The 19321-nt window shown below is 43.8% G+C and overlaps 1 protein-coding gene across 2 annotated transcripts in view; it reads left to right on the top strand.

Annotated features, from left to right (window-relative positions):
- The first annotated feature begins 2935 nt into the window (after window positions 1-2935).
- The window catches only part of LOC120017544 (multidrug resistance-associated protein 1-like), a 32983-nt gene continuing 16597 nt past the window's right edge, over window positions 2936-19321 (top strand). The window contains exons 1-7 of one of the 2 annotated variants that reach the window (XM_038960391.1): window positions 2936-3063; window positions 3414-3525; window positions 10446-10622; window positions 11467-11592; window positions 14274-14411; window positions 17890-18012; window positions 19239-19300. In XM_038960391.1, the coding sequence (XP_038816319.1) occupies window positions 3484-3525; window positions 10446-10622; window positions 11467-11592; window positions 14274-14411; window positions 17890-18012; window positions 19239-19300 (668 nt within the window). In that variant the 5' untranslated portion in view covers window positions 2936-3063; window positions 3414-3483. Of the gene's footprint in view, window positions 3526-10445; window positions 10623-11466; window positions 11593-14273; window positions 14412-17889; window positions 18013-19238; window positions 19301-19321 lie in introns of both variants that reach the window. The other variant, XM_038960383.1, reaches the window with a different exon arrangement.

Here is a 19321-nt window from a genome sequence, read left to right as displayed (position 1 = left end):
ACTGACTGTTACTTTTGATTTTGACCCCCCCTTTGTTCAGGGACACATTATTCCATTTCTGTTAGTCATTGTTCAGTTTATGTCTCAGTTGTTGAATCTTGTTATGTTCATACAAATATTTACACATGTTAAGTTGCTGAAAATAAACACAGTTGACAGTGAGAAGACATTTATTTTTTGCAGAGTTTATATACACACACACAGTACCATTCAAAAGTCTAATATTTTATAAGCCCCCCCATAGAGTTGTTTATTAATCATTATTTTACCAGGTACAGTACCAGTCAAATATTATGACACACCTACTCATTCAAGGGTTATTCTATATTTTTACTATTTTATACATTGTAGACATCAAGACTATGAAATAACACATATGGACTCGCCTAGTTAAATAAAGGTAAAAAAAAAAAAAAAAGGTGGAATCATGTCTGAGCTGTCATCACGGCAAAGGGTGGCTACTTTGAAGAATCTCAAATATAAAATATGTTTTGATTTGTTTAAATGGTTTTTGGTTACTACATGATTCCATATGTGTTATTTCATAGTTTTGATGTCTTCACTATTATTCTACAATGTAATAAAAATAAGGAAAAACCCTGGAAAGAGTAGGTGTGTCCAAACTTTTGACTGGTACTATATATACACAGTATATATATAGCGGTATGTACTATAAATGCACAATACATAGACATACTGTCCTGTCTATACAGTATATACAACATCCTCATTCCATAGAGTCATTTGGATGCATCTAACTACTTTGTCATGTTTTAGAGAATTGTAGTGCTACATCCTATTACTTCACCTGCATGTGACAACAGACAGCACATAGCATCCGTGACCATAGACTACGTTACCCACACACACCAAAACATGGATGACCCAGTAATTAGGAAGGTGGCCTTTCATGATAAAAGCTAAAACTTCTCACATTTACCGTAGTGGTGCTGGTGGTCAGGGAGATATCGCTCTCCTCTAAACCCCTCCCCCTGTCACTATCACCCTGTTGCCTTATCAGCGATGTTACAGAGCAACCCAGAGTGGAACGAGTCACACACGAGAGGAGGGATCTCAAGCACGACGACTATGACACATCTTTGACCTTTGTTAAGGAAGACACTGAAAAGGGGGCCAATGAAGAATATGAGCATTATGTCGGTATCACTCAATACATTTAGTATATTTTTTTTATTCTATAGGCCAGAAGACGTCTTAACACCTAAAGTTACATTTAATAGGATATATCTAATTGAATTGAATTGAATTGGATATTTAATTGGATTCTACACAGACTCCAAGTGAGAGACTACCGGGTTGTGTTACCCCCCAGGTTTCACACCATGGACAGACAAGTGACCTTGAGAAGAACTGATATGTTTATGACGATGATGATTCACGTTGAAGAAAAATAGAGTCATATTTTCTTTCACACTCTTTGGACGTGGCTAGACACAGCAGAGGGCATGGTGGGTTGCTTCTACCATGCCATCCCTCCCTCCAGCCCTCCATCCCTCCCTTCTTTCCATGTTTCTCTACTGTGGTGTCGGTATTACCAGACACTGTCATACTTTCCCCGTGCACCATCTGAACTTTCCCTTGGGTCTTCACCAGGGCGATGGTCATCAGTTAGTGTGTCTGATGTTAGACTACCGTACCTATAAGCAGACTACAAAGACCCTTAAAGAGACACAGACACTGTTTTTATTGGGTTTTAGCAGAATATTCCATGAGGTTCAGATGGGGATGGATGTCTGTGGGGTCAGAGTTTGTGGTGAGTTTTTTTGAAGGTTTGGCTGAGGTTCGGAGGAAAGTGAAGTGCTGCAGGGTTACTCATCCTCACATCTGGCACTCTCCTCACACAATAACTGCCCCCAACACACACACACACACAAGCGAGCACACACACAGAAGCACATGCACACACACAGACGTATGCATGAGCAAGCACACACGCACATACACACAGACGCACATGCACGCACGCACACACACACACACAGATGCATGCATGAGCAAGCACACATGCACATACACACAGACGCACATGCACGCACACACACAGAGACGCATGCATGAACAAGCACACACGCATATACACTCACAAAAGTTGCTCATACACACCCTTCAACTCCAACACACACACTCTCCATAATCTCCGAATTCACACCCCAAAAAACGAATCAGTAAGTTGCTGCATTCCACACAACATCATGGACGGCTATATATCTTAGAAATGACACCCTCTCTCTCTGTCAACTCCACGGTGCTGGCTGGGGCACTGATAGACTACTGTTGCCTGTGTGTGTGTGTGGTTAGCTAGAGTGGCATAGCACGGCTATGAACTACACTCAAATAAATCATTACTGTGTGTGTGTGTGTATACATATATATAGATATATATATATGTGTGTGTGTGTGTATATATATATATATATATATATATATATATATATATATATATATATATATATATATATATACATATATATAGATATATATATATGTGTGTGTGTGTGTTCCGCTCTTGCTCAGTGTTTCTCACCTAAATGCTGGTAAGAAATTCATGGCATTCCCATGGTCCTTTGTTTACATAGATGTCACACAGCTGGACATACATATCTAGGTTATTAGGACAAGCAAGGGGCCAGGAATGAACTTTGAACTCTGAAAATCGCACCTACTTAACTGTGTCAATGCAAAAACAAAACTCCTCGTGGTCACAGAGGGAGATAAAGCTGGTACTTTACTACAGGGAGAGGACGGGTGTCGAGGGGAGAAAGGGAGAAGGGAGAGAGGGAGGAGAGGAGTGATTCTGGGTGTGGAACAAACTGCCATCCTATCAAGGGGGAGTAGCAAGTTGTGGTGTTTTGATCAAGATCCAGCAGACGTCGGAGAAAAAGAGGGGATAGAGAGACAGAGAGAGACAGAGAGAGAGAGAGAGAGAGAGAGAGCGAGCGAGCGAGAAATACTTCCACCCACCTAACAGGGAGACACACTCATAAACAGCGGAGACACAGAGAGGGACTCAGAACTGCTGGAGGAGCACAGAGAGAGCACAAGGTGTCAGAGAGAGAGAGGAACACTTGACTTGAACACTAGAACACTTGAGTGTCTTCACTAACATAAGTATTATACTAACACAGACACACACAGTGTACCTTAACACAGACACACGCAGTGTACCTTAACACACAGACACACACAGTGTACCTTAACACACAGACACAAACAGTGTACCATAACACACAGACACACACAGTGTACCTTAACACAGAGACACACACAATGTGCCTTCATTGAGGAGAAGTCTCACACTGACACACACTGAGTGATTAGCCTACACCTGAGAGCAGAGATATTTTACTTCAGAAAGAGGAGTCTGACACACAGACCCTCTCTCACTCATACAGTACCTGTGCCCATCCTGAGAAGGGATATTGTACTCCAGAGAGAAGTGAGGAGGAAGGAGAAGGGGAGTTGATGGATGCCTTTTGTGAACTCAGTGGCCTGGATCCTCTATGGGTGAGTGCATGATGGACCTCATGTTCAAAAGTTCACTTGTTTGAGCAAGTACCGGTAGTCAACAGGGGTTAAAATGGATTTAATTGTCATTTTTGGTCAACGATCTACACAAAATACTATGTAACGTGGAAGTGGAAGAAAAATTCTAACATTGATTAAAAATGTATGACAAATAAAACCTTTGGCAGTGAGTCTTTTTGCATAAGTCTTCAAGCTCTGTCAAGTAGGTTGTTGATCATTGCTAAAAAGCCATTTTCAAGTCTTGCCATAGATTTTCAATCCGATTTAAGTCAAAATTGTAACTAGGCCACTAAGGAAAATTCAATGTCATCTTGGTAAGCAACTCCAGTGTAGATTTGGCCTTGTGTTTTAGGTTATTGTCCTGTTGAAAGGTGCCGTTGTCTCCCAGTGTCTGTTGGGAAGCAGACTGAACCAGGTTTTCCTCTAGGATGTTTCCTGTGCTTAGCTTTATTCCATTTATTTTTATCCTAAAAAAACTCCCTAGTCCTTGCCGATGACAAGCATACCCATAACATGATGCAGCCAAACTTGTAGGATGCATTTGCAGTTTGTTTTGGTTGTGTTTCAGATTATTTTGTGACCAATAGATATCAATGGTAAATAATGTATTGTGTCATTTGGACTCCCGGTTTGGACTTTTACAGTAAATAACAATGGAAAATGTGGATGCTACCATGATTACGGACAATCCTGAATGAATCATGAATAATGATGAGTGAGAAAGTTAGAGGCATACATATCATACCCCCCCCAAAAAATGCTAACCTTCCCTGTTATTGGTAATGGTGAGAGGTTAGCAATAGAGGTCTTCACAGGTCCAAAACATTGGACTCATTCCAAAATGGACCTGGGGATTTCCCACCCATATCCGATATGCATAAATACAGATCCGTTCCGAAGTGACCCGAGGATAACTAGACCCTTTACATATAGACCTGGTATAATCCTGAACAGGTCCGATCCGAGTGATGGGAGCAGCAGAAAAGTCCTTTGTTAAGCTACTTTATTAACCAGAGCTGATAAAGTGCGAGAGGAGGGAGAGAGAGGTGCCACTCTACTAGGCAGGGGAGGGGCCTTACTGTGAGCGAGTGACACAGGGTGTAGGGAGTGAGAGACGAGTGACAACAACCAACCAACAAGCCGAGTCGCACTATAGTAGACTAATAGCTGCCATAGCTATTTATCATCAAACATGATGACGTAGTACCTGTCTTGACTGCATCAAACCGGGAGAAGCTATTAAAGCTAACTAACTTTAGCTAGCTTGGCTAATTGAGGCTGCAGTGCATGTGCTTTCTCATTCTACAGTTACAAATAACACAACTCCATTCACAATACTAAGCAGAAGTCTACATGTTGGCTCTTGGTCGTTGTAGCATATCCTTCTCCTTTAACTTTTAATTCCATCATTTTAATTCCATCTTCCATTGATTAGATAACTCCTAACTTTTGCCACACACAGAGGCTCTATTACTGTAGCCTATTGCCGCTTTGCTGACTTATGACTCGCCAACAACAACAGGCTACACGCTCCTCTGTCTCTCTCTCTCTCTCTCACTCGCTCTCTCTCTCTCACTCTCTCTCATACACCTACCCAAAACCCGTGACAATCATATCAGAGCCGACCCAGACCCGTGACATTATTTAGAATTCTGGATCCGGACCCGCTCGGGTCCTGGATCGAGCCTCAGGTATTTGGATACAGGTGGATAACATGTCTTGGGAGTATGATCTTTGGGGTATGATCTAAAACTTCAAGTTCCTTGGTGTGCAAATCACTGACAACCTGAAATGGTCCATACACACAGACAGTGTGGTGAAGAAAGCGCAACAACCTCAGGAGGCTGAAGAAATTCTACAGATGTACCATTGAGAGCCTCCTGTCGGGCTGTATCACCGCATGGTACGGCAATTGCTCCGTCCGCAACTGTATGGCTCTCCAGAGGGTGGTGTGGTCAGCCCAACGCATCACCGGGGCACACTACCTGCCCTCCAGGACATCTACAGCCCTCGGTGTCACAAGAAGGCCAAGAAGATCATCTAGGACCTCAGCCATCCGAGCCACGGCCTGTTCACCCCGCTACCATCTAGAAGGCGAGGTCAGTACAGGTACATTAAAGCTGGGACCAAGAGACTGAAAAACAGCTTCTATCTCCAGGCCATCAGACTGTTAAATAGTCACAACTAGCCGGCTCACACCCGGTACTCTACTTTGCACCTTAGAGACAGTTGCTCTATGTACATAGTGCTGCCATATGTATATAGTCATTGAATCCTATATAACTACTGCTGTACACACCTTTTCTGTTCATATACTGTCCATACGGTCTATACACACCATTTTGGACTCTGACATTGCTCGTTCTGATATTTTTGGGATTTGTGTGTATTGTTTTGTGCTGTTAGGTATTACTGTACTGTTGGAGCTAGAAACATAAGCATTTCCACACCATCCAACACCTTTGGGATGAATTGGAACGCTGACTGTGAGCAAGGCATAATCGCCCAACATCAGTACCTGACTCACTAATGCTCTTGTGGTTGAATGGAAGCAAGTCCCCGCAGCAATGTTCCAACATCTAGTGGAAAGCCGTCCCAGAAGAGTAATGAATGTATAGAATGGCATTGTATGCCGTAGCGTTAATATTTCCCTTCACTGGAACTAAGGGGCCTAGCCAGAACCATGAAAATCAGCCCCAGACCATTATTCTGCATAGTACCATGGTACTATGCATTGGGGCAGGTAGCGTTCTCCTGGCATCCGCCAAACCCAGATTCGTCCGTTACACTGCCAGATGGTGAAGCGTGATTCATCACTCAAGAGAATGCGTTTCCACTGCTCCAGAGTCCAATGTTGGCTTACTTTCCACCACTCCAGCCGACGCTTGGCATTGTGCATGGTGATCTTAGGGTTGTGTGCGGCTGCTCGGCCATGGAAACCCATTTTATGAAGCTCCCGACGAACAGTTGACGTTGCTTGCAGAGGCAGTTTGGAACTCGGTAGTGAGTGTTGCAACCGAGGACAGAGGATTTTTATGCTCTACATGCTGCAGCACTCAGCGGTCCCGTTCTGTGAGCTCGTGTGGCCTACCACTTCACGGCTGATGAGCCGTTGTTGTTCCTAGACGTTTCCACTTCACAATAACAGCACTTACAGTTGGCAGCTCTAGCAGGGCAGAAATGTTATGAACTGACTTGTTGGACGGTGCCACATGGGACAGTCACTGAGCTCTTCAGTAAGGCCATTCTACTGCCAATGTTTGTCTATGGAGATTGCATGGCTGTGTGCTTGATTTTATACACCTGTCAGCAACGGGTGTGGCTGAAATAGCCAAATCCACTAATTTGAAGCGGTCCACATACTTTTGTATATATAGTGTATCATGCAATTATTGTGGCAGGACTATGTATTGTTCTGCAGGGATAAATGCATCTTGGCAGAGTAGTGTGTACTGTGTAGGATTGTCTTTTTTACTAACGTTCTGCCAATTTTCTATAAGGTGCTCATTGGTGGTTGACTTTATTGTCCAGAAAGAGTTCAGTTCAAACTGTCCCAGCATGCACACGTTGACACATTTAAACCTATAGTAAGTTCAGAGTTCAGGCATACGTTTCCGAAAGTTTACATTCAAAGTTAGGTTACTGAAGACTTTCCAGGTAGACTTCTCTGCGGTACAAGGAAGGTACAGTTGCACAGTATGCATTGACCTTTCTCAAATTACATTAGAGCCATAGGCACCTATGTAAGTGCACTTAGGGCACATAGGCAGACAGGAATAATCCTCGCCAAGAGAGACCTTAGGCTACGAGGTTCCAATATCCACACTAGCATTCCACTTAATGAAGAAAGCAATGTATTGGACATGCATTCTAATCTAAGTAGAATGATGGCATGGATAGTGACACCACGCTGAGCACGAGAATTGAAGTCTCAAAGAGCGTAAGCATCCTATGTGATGCTACCGTAGGTAATGTCAAGATATCTGGGAATATCAAGTTCAGCAATGCATGTGAATCAATCAGTATGTGGACAGCTGCCGGTAATCCCTAATTGTACGCATAGGAGCAAAGCTCCACATTCTGTATCTTGATTCAAAAAATGTGAGAATGGCCCTGATCCAGCTAGAAAGCCATTAGTCAATCCCCCTGTCCTCTCTCTCTCTACCCCCCCCCCTCTTTCTCTATCACTCAGACCTGCTACTCACATGCCAGCCTTATTCAGACACACATGTGAACTATCGTTAATGTAAGTGCACTTTTATTAGAAAATGTGAGAATGTCATTGATCCAGGAAGAAAGGTATCAGTCAATCGCCTGTCATCACTCGCTCTCTTTCTCTGTGCCTCTCTCGCTCTCTCCCTGTGTCATTCTCTCTATTCCCCCTCTCTCTTTCTTTCTCTCTTTCACACACCTGATATTCACATATCAGTTTCATTCAGGAATAGACATGCAAACACTAATTGAGATTTCATCCATAGAACAGTCTGCTACTTCTAGAACAATCTGCTACCAAGTAACATGCCATAACCGTTATATTGCCAACAAAGCCAGAAAAAACATGGCCATTATCAGTCGATGTACCTTCAGAGTTCACCAATCTAACTGTATACAAAGGTGGCCGACCTAATCTTGTGCCAGCAGCCTCTTTAACAAAGTTTCCAACGTGGGACAAGACATAAAACAGAATGTTGTGAATGGGAGAACTCTGGAACATTCAAATGAAACATTTACAGGTGATGAAACATAGAACACATAACAGATATGTAGTAATTGAATGGCAACGTATGTCCCTGGGCCCGGGGCCCTAACCCTTCAGAGTAGTGCGGCTACATCAAAACCATAATCTTATTTTGGTAACAGTTCTAGTCAAACAGCTGAAAGGTGAAAAGATAATTATTTCATCCCCTATCAATCAAATGTTATTATCTTGCGTTGTGGATAATGACAATTTGACGTAGAGAATCCTGCATTCAGCAAGAGAGGTGTGGTACAGACAACACCTACTCTGCAAACTGGAGGGATTGTACTGAAACCCTGCAATTCAACATGTTTTGAAAAGATTATTTTAAATCAAAACTACTCTGCAATTTGGGAGACGTGACAAAGGCAGTGATGAACAGTCCTGTCGAGACAATTACAACATTCTCTAAATGACAATGAACAGGTCCAACTTAGCTAACACCTACACTCCATATGCCAAATGGGTGAGATCTTTGGACACATTTATGCTTGCAGTGACGTAAAGTATTACAGTGAAGAATTGAATGATATCAAAAAGGAATCAGAATGTATCATTTCTCTCAGATAACTGAAAGGTGCACAACACAGTCCATGCAGGCTATCTCTCCTCAGTTCACATCACTACGTTTGATAGGTAAAAATAGACCTGGCATTTCCATCCAAACCAAGGTCTGGAAGAAGCTGTAGCCAATTCAGAAAACGCTGAGCAAGGTGACCAAGAAAAAGCTTTTGAGTTTGTTTGACAACTTACGATTCTTATATAAAAGTTGGAAAAGTGTTTGTTCGCAGGCCTAAATTGACCACAGGAGCCAAGGGGAGACTGTGAAAAAGACTCCCACTCATTGAGTCAATAGCCATCTAGCACTTCAGAAGAATACCTGTTACACGGAGAAAATAGTCAGTAGGTGGATGAATTTCCTCACACATGATCTGGAGTATTTTATGTAGTAGGAGCAGAATCACCTCTTGTGGGATAGATAAAATAAACTGAAATGAATAACACATTTGTTACAGTATAGTAACACATTTGGTGTTGCTGTTAAGTAATGACCCAACATGCAGCTGTTATGAATTGTGGTCACTCTCCTTTATGCCCTTGGGAGTCTGCCTTGCCCCGCTGCTACAAGCTGCTGTGTGTGTGTGTGTGTGTGTGTGATTCACAATGCTGCATTGCCGCCGCTCAACAAGTCCAGCCGACCGTAGTAGTTAAACCCACTTCCTCTCGCGACTCTGCAGGCACCTCTAGCTCCTCCAAACTGCAGACTGCAGCCAGACACCGAGCCCCTCGTTAGAGGGCTTAGAGGTGATAAACAGGGAGAGGTGAGAGTACAACAGAGCACTTAGAGGCTAAGAGTATTTTGGTGCTTTTACAGTCAGACTTCCTTCCTTTTCAGCCCACCGTCGGCGGAGGCTGCAGGCTTGCATGATGCAATCTCGCAATGTGGATTTGGCAACTTCGGCCAACAGTACACACTTCGGTCGGCACAAACAGAATACATCCCACTGTCGTCTAAGTGGGTTTGTATCGTCATCATGTACTGTAATATTTTGACTGACTTCGCCCTTCCAAAGGGGAAAGTTTTTAAACGTGCTGGAGCCGTGGGTTAAAATATTCCAGGACTGACTCAGCTCTGTAGAAAAAAAGACAAACTCCCAAGCTCCAACCATCCAACCAACGCACACAGATTATGTTGACTTGCTGTGGTTTCACTCTCCATTGCCTAGATACACAGACCGGGACATTATACTGTAGCCAGCGTCCAGTTTCTATGGACTGGACTCAGCACAGCATCAAGCAGTTCATTTGACAATCCTTGCCCTCAATAATCTGTCACTAGGCTAATACCCTGACAGGAGTAAACTGTTAGGCTGATATATCAAATTGACGTTCCTCAAGTTGACAGTACAGTAGGCAAAGCTTGGTTGAGTTGTATTTATTTGAACACAGCCAATTTAGAGACTGAATGAGAAATTCTGTACCTAAAATGAACTCATGAGAACAATGAACAATACACCATTTCATAAATGTAAATCTGTATTGAGTCAAGAAAGAAATGATTTCTTCTCAGTGCAGAGAATGGTGCAGAAACCTACTCCTCCACTCTCTACCATCCTAATTTTAAACTGCATATTAACGGGTCTATCTTTGTCTCTTCCAGGACTGGAATCGAACGTGGTACACAGACAAACCGGACCTGACAGAGTGCTTCCAGAACACGGTGCTGGTCTGGTTCCCGTGCATCTACCTCTGGCTGTTGGCGCCCTTCTACGCCCTCAAACTTTACTGCCATGACTGTGGATGCATCCGAATCTCCACTCTCTGCACCACCAAGACGGTGAGCCAACCCATAGAATCCCAATATGGTCAACGGTCGGTCCAATGATCACAGAACAGTGACTTGAATTGTCCATTCTAGTCATTCTATCTCTATGAGCCAAACCAGCCTGAGTTTATAAGCACATCCAGTGACCTGCAGATGCAGGGTACAAAAAGTAAAGTCATGAAAGAAAAATAGATACCCAGTAACCACACACTGTTGGATGCTCCTGTAGTGTTATTAGGTGCAACGTTTCAACCCGAAAGTACAACCAGCCTGCACCAACCAGTCCTGAGCCTTAAGACCAGCCTTAAACCAAACCGCAAGTGTTCGAGTGCACCGACCATATCTGCCATGAAATAATATGAGTGTGAAGTACTGTGAAAACCAAGCACCACATGGTGAGTGTTTATACAGGGCTGGCCGGGGACAAGTTCATGCCTTAGCGAGCAAGAGGAAGGGATATCAGCGGGGAAAAGCCTTGAAGGTTTAGAGAGTAATCAAGAAAGCATGGAGAGTTTACAGGACGAACACAAGAGTTTATAGGATGGCATACATGGTGGCACTCCAAGAGGGTTACATGTACATTTAAATGTCTTGGTCCCATCTCACTTTCCACTGTTATGTTCCATGTGGTTGTACTTCAGTCTGTATAAAGTATATAAAATACTAACAATATGGAGACATGCGGCTTGACAATATGGATTGAGAGTTCCAGAGTCTCTTGAGAGTCCAGATTGTCATTTAGGTGCTAAAGATGCATGTTTCTGGTTTCCCCAGTAACCAAAACGTTTGAATCAATTACAATGACAGTACTGTAGACCTCACTCTGCTTCCCTCCCTGTGTCTGTCCATCCTCCAGGTGCTGGGGTTCCTCCTGGCCTCATTTGGCTTCGTGGAGTTCTTCTACATTCTTCTGGAGAGGAGTCATGAGATCCAAAACCACATGGTCTTCCTCGTCAGTCCCATCATACGCAGCTTGACTGTGGTAAGTACTGTAACCATCAGCCAATGTCTTTGTCTCAGCTTCTTTCTTCACGATTGCTCTCTCTCTCTATCTACTGTTTATGTCTCAGTATCTCCTGTTGACTTCTCTTCCCTGACAGTAGATCCTGGGGAGTGCTTTTCCCCCCTACCTTTATTTAAGCAGGTGAAATACATGATATATATTTTTAATGCACCCCCAGGATCTGCTGTCAAGGAAGAGAAGTCAAGAGGCGATACTGAGACATAGTAGATGGAGAGAGCAATCGTGAACAAAGAGGCTTCCCTGACAGCAGATCCTGCGGGTGCATGTGTATAGCAGCAGCTTGAGTCGTTTACTCCTGATTTACTCTTAGAGAGGGCAGGGGCTAAGTAAAGCACTCCATGACCTCTGTCCATAAACACTGTGTGACAACTTTTACAATGATTACAAAGACATACTGTACTCTACTCTCAAATCATCCTCCCCACTGATTTACAGTCCTGGGATCAGGCTGAGAAGAACGTCGGCGGAGAGCAGTGCAGTGCACTATGTGAGGTCCAGCTAGATAGAATAAAGTCCTGTTTACTACTGTGTGTGGGGGGGGGGGGGGGGGGGGGGGTATAACGTCAGATTTAAGACAGAGGCAGAGGTGCAAGGGGTTGGAATAGAGGGAGGAGCGGAGGAGGCCGGATGTAGGGCAGTGTGCCTCCTGTAGCTGACTCACAGAGCCATGACCCCCCTACCCATAACTCCCCTCTCCCTCAGAGGCCGAACACAAGTGCTGCACAGACTCAGTCCCCCTCCAAATCAGACAGTCTGGCCCACCTGTGGTCACCTCAGACTCTTAGGTCAATATCAGCAACTGTTTGGGTGAAGAAATACTGAATGCATCTCTTGTACCAGGTACACAAGGCATCCATTTTTAAAAAGGTCACTTTTTTATCACATTAGGGACCCGGTTTTGAAATTCAAGACCTTGCTACAGTTAACCAGCCATGATATTTACAGTTGATTGGTTGGTTGCTATATAAATAAGAAGCCAAGGCCAATAGATTTCTGGACACAGAACCATAATGGCAGCCACCACCCTCTGGTTTCCCATACGTAAAGCTAAGGAACACTGTGTCCAAAAGAAACTATGTTATTTTGCTTGTTTCTCGTCCTCATCGACCCATATACAGTCAAAGTATGGGATTTTTTTCTCCAACAGACTCACCCCGGTTCGTGTTCATGGTTACTCTCCCTTCCTACCATGAGAGCTGCTTGCAAGGCACGCCATCTGCTGTAATCAGCGACACCATGACGCAGAGTTATTTTTCCACCCCAATTCCCCAGACTTCCAGTATAATTACTAGGTAGGGAATTGAGTTAGGTTTTAGTAATGGACTTAGTTCCACCCACTGACTTCCATTCAAGGAAATGGGTTCCTCTCAGATGGGAATGGCCATTTCTTGCTTGCAATGTGGTTAGTTAGGCAACAGTCCAAGCAGCATAGAAACTGGGAAATGAACCTGACATCCAACCACACAGCATAGATCTTTTTCTATACAGTGTTTCTACCTAGCCTGGTCCCAGATCAGTTTGTACTGTCTTGCCACACTATAACCTTTAGGAGTTGTCAAGGTAGCACAAAACTATCTGGGACCAGGCTAGTTTCTATGGCGTCGTTGATCTATCAAGAGTTTATACTGGTAATTATGAGGCTGGAGGCCGTTTCTTTGCCTGCAATGTGGCTAGTCAGACAATAGGCGTAGAAACTGAAATTAACCCAACAATCACCATATTTATCTCCACTCTATAGCATACATATAGTGTTTCTATGGTGTTGTTGATCTATCAAACGTTAAATAATGATGGCTGGTTGCTTAAAAACAGGACCGTTTTTAAGATCTGATGGAACCAGTATGGTATCTATTATGCAACTATATAACCACACTCTCCTTTTAGTGATGAGCTGGCGAGGCTAGATGACTTCTCAACTTGACCAAACTACAGACAGTCAGAGATAATTACAGCCAAAACACAGTCCGTGGAAAGACAAGGCATTTTTCGGATAGACACTGGTGCCCCAAAACATGGAATCAGTCCTGTTTTATCTACTTATTTTACGAAACCTTTATTTAACCAGGAAAGTCAGTTAAGAATGTTATTTTATTTACAATGACAGCCTGTATTCAAACAAAATAGAAGAGTTCAGAGACATTTTTGAATAAAAGAAAATAAATATAGGGCAATTAAGGCAAAAAGCAATGAATGGACGGAGGGATGGAAGGAAGCAGGGGCGGAGGGCATAGTACTGTACATCTGTTGTTTTATTGAAGGAAGTCAGCAGGATAACAGCTGCGTCTGTGGTCAGGGAAATCCCAATCTAACCTTTCTCCAAAACCAACAAAAGCCAAATCCAATCCGTACAAATATTTTCTATTTAGCCATGGATTCTTCTCAGCCCCAGAGAGACTACTGGGAATGACAGTGAATTCTGATACAGAGGATTTATTGAGGGATTCATTTTCATCTTCAAAGTAATAGTTGTTGAGTTTCAAAGTAGACTCGCTTGCCAGTCCTCAGTCGGGGGTCTCTCCTTTCAAAACACTCGCTTGACTTTCACTGTCCGTTGTAATGCAAGTCATACTGATCTCACTGTCACTCACTGTCGCACTCTCTCTCCCAGTCTCTCACTCACTCTCTCACTCTCCCCTCAGGTCCTGGCCATATGCATCATCCAGTTGGAGAGGATACGAGGCTGTCGTTCCTCCGTCTTCCTCTTCCTGTTCTGGGTCCTGGCGGTGGTGTGTTCCCTGGTGCCCCTACGGGCAAAGATCCAGCTGGTTATGTACGAGGTACGTTAGTAGTAGAACATGACTTTATTCTCCATGGTCTATGGGAAAAGTAGCAGGTGTGATGACACAGGCACTAACATACTCAGTGTCTGCATGACTGATGTTACAAGTAGTCAAGATTATTCTCACACGCTATGTGAATGAAGCTTAATAGAGACTACTGTCAAAACAGTCATGACACACAGTCATTTTGGAACGTAGGAAACAATTTACTTGGATGAATATGCCTACATCCTGACTGTTATGTCTGCTTAGGTTTGCACTCTGTGACCCCGCAGAACCAGTTTGCCTGAAGGGTTGTCTAGGGTCTAGGGTTGTCTACCCATAGTCTAGACTTAGAGACTAGAGAGCGCATTGCTTGATATAGAGATGCTGTTGTGCCTGCTAAGCTTTATTCGTAACTCCACAAAATGAACCAAGGGTTTTCTAGTCTAGACTTAGCATGACTTGGGTTTAAATGCATTGCCTCCCCAAAGTCGACAGAGGAAACCCTGCAGTGTTGGTAGGGCGGATGACAGACACCGCCAACTCTCGTCTCCCTTGTCTCCCTAAAGCCTCTGTAGATTGCTAGACTCCCCTCCTCTCATCCGGTGTCTCTTCCTTACAGACACTGCAATCATTGTCCTCGTATTTGTCACAACGGTAACAGCATTCGCGTTTTTAGAAACACACGCATCCATATCACATCCTTATCGCCTCCAGTATGACATTACCACACGTAGTGTTTAGGCTAGCGGTAATGACAGCTCTGAGGTAAAACCGATAGTGATGGTGAGACAACCCAACATGGCAGCCCAGGGTCAGACCAGAGGCACGTCAGCACCACTTTATAGGCAGGAGCAGCCAGCAAACACCTACTGGGACCAACCTACTGGGAAATACAGTATTTGTATTATCCTCTCAACACAGTCATATACACCAGGAGAACAAAACATTAAGGACACCTTCCTAATATTGAGTTGCACCCCCTTTTCCCCTCAGAACAGCCTCAATACAGCTGTACAAGGTGTTGAAAGCGTTCCACTGGGATGCTGGCCCATGTTGTCTCCAATGCTTCCAACAGTTGTGTCAAGTTGGCTGGATGTCCTTTGAGTGGTGGACCATTCTTGATACAGACTAGAAACTGTTGAGCGTGAAAACCCTGATTGGATTTAGCAGGTGACATCAATAAGGGACCATAGCTTTCACCTGGATTGACCTGGTCAGTCTGTCACGGAAAGAGCATGTTTTGTACACTAGTGTATAGACGGACACATTTTCAAACGTGCACACACGTGGCCACCAGCACTGATCATTTGGACAAACTCAGAGAAGAACTTTGAGACAGCTCTTCTGGTAGACTAGCAACAACATTATAAGACAGTTCCTGTATCTCAACATGAGACATTTCACTGCAACGGTAAAAGGACTGAGTGTACAGAGCTCATGTTTGGTTTGGTTTTGCAGACCCAATTCCCTCGGCTCGTTGGTCAGACCAGCTGACCTATGTTTACAGGCTTATATTACCACCCACTCCTAGCCCCATACCATCCTGAACCTGTTTTCACTATGCGGCCGGATCTAGTTTGTTCTCCCCATCTGCACTCTGGGCGCAACATAGTGTGAGGTTGTCATCAACAACTACAGGAAACGGAGGGCCGAATATTCCCCCATTCACATGGGCTGTAGTGGAGCGGGTCGAGAGCTTCAAGATCCTCGGTGTCCACATTACTAAGGACCTATCATGGTCCAAACACACCAACACAGTCGTGAAGAAGGCCCGACAATGCCTCTTCCCCGTCAGGAGGCTGAAAAGATTTGTCATGGGCCGTCAGATCGTCAAAAAGTTCTACAGCTGCACCATTGAGAGCATCTTGACTGGCTGCATCACTGCTTGGTGTGGCAACTGCTCGGCATCTGACCGCAAGACGCTACAGAGGGTGGTGCGTATGGCCCAGTACATCACTGGGGTTGAACTCCCTGCCATCCAGGACCTCTATAACTGGTGGTGCCAGAGGAAGGGCCTAAAAATTGTCAAAAACTCCAGCCAACCAAGTCATAGACTGTTCTCTCTGCTACCGCATGGCAAACGGTACAGGAGTGCTAAGTCTGGGACCAAAAGGTTCCTGAACCGCTTCTACCCCCAAGTCATAAGAGTGCTAAATAGTTAACCAAATAGCTAACCGGAATATCTGCATTGACCCTTTTTGCACTATTTTTGACTCTATGCACACACACTGGACTCTACCCACACACTCACACATCCTTACACTGACACTCCAACACATGCACGCACACACAGGCACACATTCGCCACACACATACTTATCACATACAGTAATAGACATTAGCAGCAGTGTATCTATCTTGTTGCCTAGTTACTTTACCCCTACCTATATGTACATATCTACCTCAGTTTCCTCATACATCGACTAGGTACTGGTACCCCCTGTACTGTACATAGCCAAGCTATCATTGCTCATAAGCATTTCACTGTAAATCTACACCTGTTGTTTATGAAGCATCTGACAATTACAATTTAATTTGATCATAAGACGTACCTGTGTGGCAGATAGCGTAGCGGTTAAGAGCATTCAAATCCCTGAGGCAACTAGATGAGAAATATTTTGCCCTTGAGCAAGGCACTTAACCCTAACTGCTCCTGTAAGGGCTGGATAAGAGCGTCTGCTAAATGACTAAAATGTCAAAATCACTCCAACTGCCGTTTACCATGGCTCTAACTTTCACACAAAGGGAAATGGGTAAACATTAGGTTGACATATCAAAAACAGGCCTGCTGGTCTCTTATAAGTTAAGAATAACATGTGAAAACCACATTTCACATAATACGTGGTTAATATCCCTGTTTTGGCTGTCTTCCATTGAGAAAGAGGGAGGGAGGGTTGTTGGTTTGTGTCTGCTTCCCCCACAATCTCTCTATTTACAGATACGGGTCGTAGCGTGACTGCAGGGAGCTTTTTACTGTTGCTTCATTTATATAAAGCCACGTATTAAAGACTTTGGTTTTTCACCACGATTTGGCTTTACGGTTCAAAATAAGCTTTATTGAGTCTCTCTGTGATCGTGGCATATAACCATATCCCGTCCTATATAGTGTGCCTTATGTTGAGTTCAAGTATGGGAAATCTTGAAATCTTTATCTGGGAAGAAAAGCTTGCATTTTGACAAACTCATGCAAACCCACGCTGATGAAATAAAAAGTATCGCAATTAATGATACATTGTTTACTAGTTGTGACAGAGCATTTACATTGAAACATGATTTCCTTGATGCCACAGTTCCAATGCTGCGTGTAACCAACCCATTTCCCTATGTCTTAAAACTCAAGAGATGCATGTCTCAGTAACCCACAAATGGTTACACAGCTATATGTTGCATGAGAAATTCAATGACAACAATAATGTTGGCAATTGTATTTATTTAAACTTTATTTACTTAGGCAAATCATGTAATATTCACTGTTCTTCTTTTTTAACAGGGTATCACCACCGATATTGTGAGATACACAGCGTTTTTCTCCTACTTCTCACTCCAACTGGCCCAGCTCTTCCTGTGTTGTTTCGCTGACCAGCCTCCAGAGGGGAAAACCGTCCTCGTCAAGGTAGGCATTAGATCAGAACGTGGGCTATATTTCACTTCCGTCAAAATGCTCTCTCCTTCCAAAACATGAGAGAATGCTTGGGCAGAGACTGGGATTGAGAATAGAAGCCATCTTGTGGTTTTCGACTTTCGTTGTCAACACACTCACTGAGTTTCCCTTTTGGTGGAAGCTCAAGTGATTCACTTCCTCTCTCTGCCCACTTTCCTATGAGGACAGTGTGAATTAATGAATGAATGTGTGTTGTCTACTCTGTCCATTCCATACACACGACTCACACACCACATGAACCATGCTACGATCGCTACACCACTACACCACCAACGCAGTTCTGTATTTATGCGGTTTACAGAATCATACTCTCTCACGGTCGGTCCAATCAAAAAAAGACTGATGAATCATGGAATCATACTCTCTCACGGTCGGTCCAATCAAAAAAAGACTGATGAATCATGTTCCAACCAAACAACCATAACGACTATAACAACTCCTGTTCTAATCAACCTGACTTTGGTAGTGGTAGCTACAGTGAAGCCTATATAGTCCATGACATGACATGATACTGTATCTTGAGAGAAAAACAAGAAAACAAACTGTCCCAAAAAACTCTGAAATGTCTCAGCATCTGTCCTGGTCGGCCAGCGGTAGTGAGGTTCAGAGGACTGGAAGCCACAGCCTGGTGCAAGAGCCACACCCTAGTGTGTTCTCTGCTCTCCCCCACATCTTGGTCAGAGATTCTCATAGTCAGTCACAACAACAGAGAAAGTGAGGGACGGAGAGGAAGAGTGAGAGAGATGGAGAAACAGAGTAAGACCTCCGGTGAGGGGGCGGTAAAGGGAAGAGAGATTGCCAAAGATCGAGCATGAGCACAAATTGCTAGTGTGTAGGTGTGTGTGTTCAGCATGGTGCCACAGTGACGACACGTTACCACCCAGCATGGACCTCAAATTCTCCTCCCAACCCTAGCTCCAACACTAACTCTAACTGTTTACGCGCTTTACTCCTGTCCACAGTCTCCAGCTATTTACACATGCAGTTTCCACTGAGGACCACCTTACTGCATCATGCTGTTTAAACTCATTAGCATCCAGTAAATAGACTCCACAAGTACATCATAGAACCATTAAAGTCAGCCACAGAGGAATCCTATGTTTTACCAAAGCCTTTAAACATTGAGAGATTTACATGGTGGTCAAAGTCAGTGGCATTCACCCTCTAATCTGTTTCAGAACCCATGTCCAGTCAAGGATGCCTCTTTCCTGTCGAAGATGCTCTTCTGGTGGTTTACTGGGTAAGATGGTTTAATGAAACT

This window comes from Salvelinus namaycush, chromosome 2 (genome assembly GCF_016432855.1).
Source record: "Salvelinus namaycush isolate Seneca chromosome 2, SaNama_1.0, whole genome shotgun sequence".
In the NCBI taxonomy this organism is placed as follows: domain Eukaryota; kingdom Metazoa; phylum Chordata; class Actinopteri; order Salmoniformes; family Salmonidae; genus Salvelinus; species Salvelinus namaycush.
This window is presented reverse-complemented; position numbering and strand designations above follow the sequence as displayed.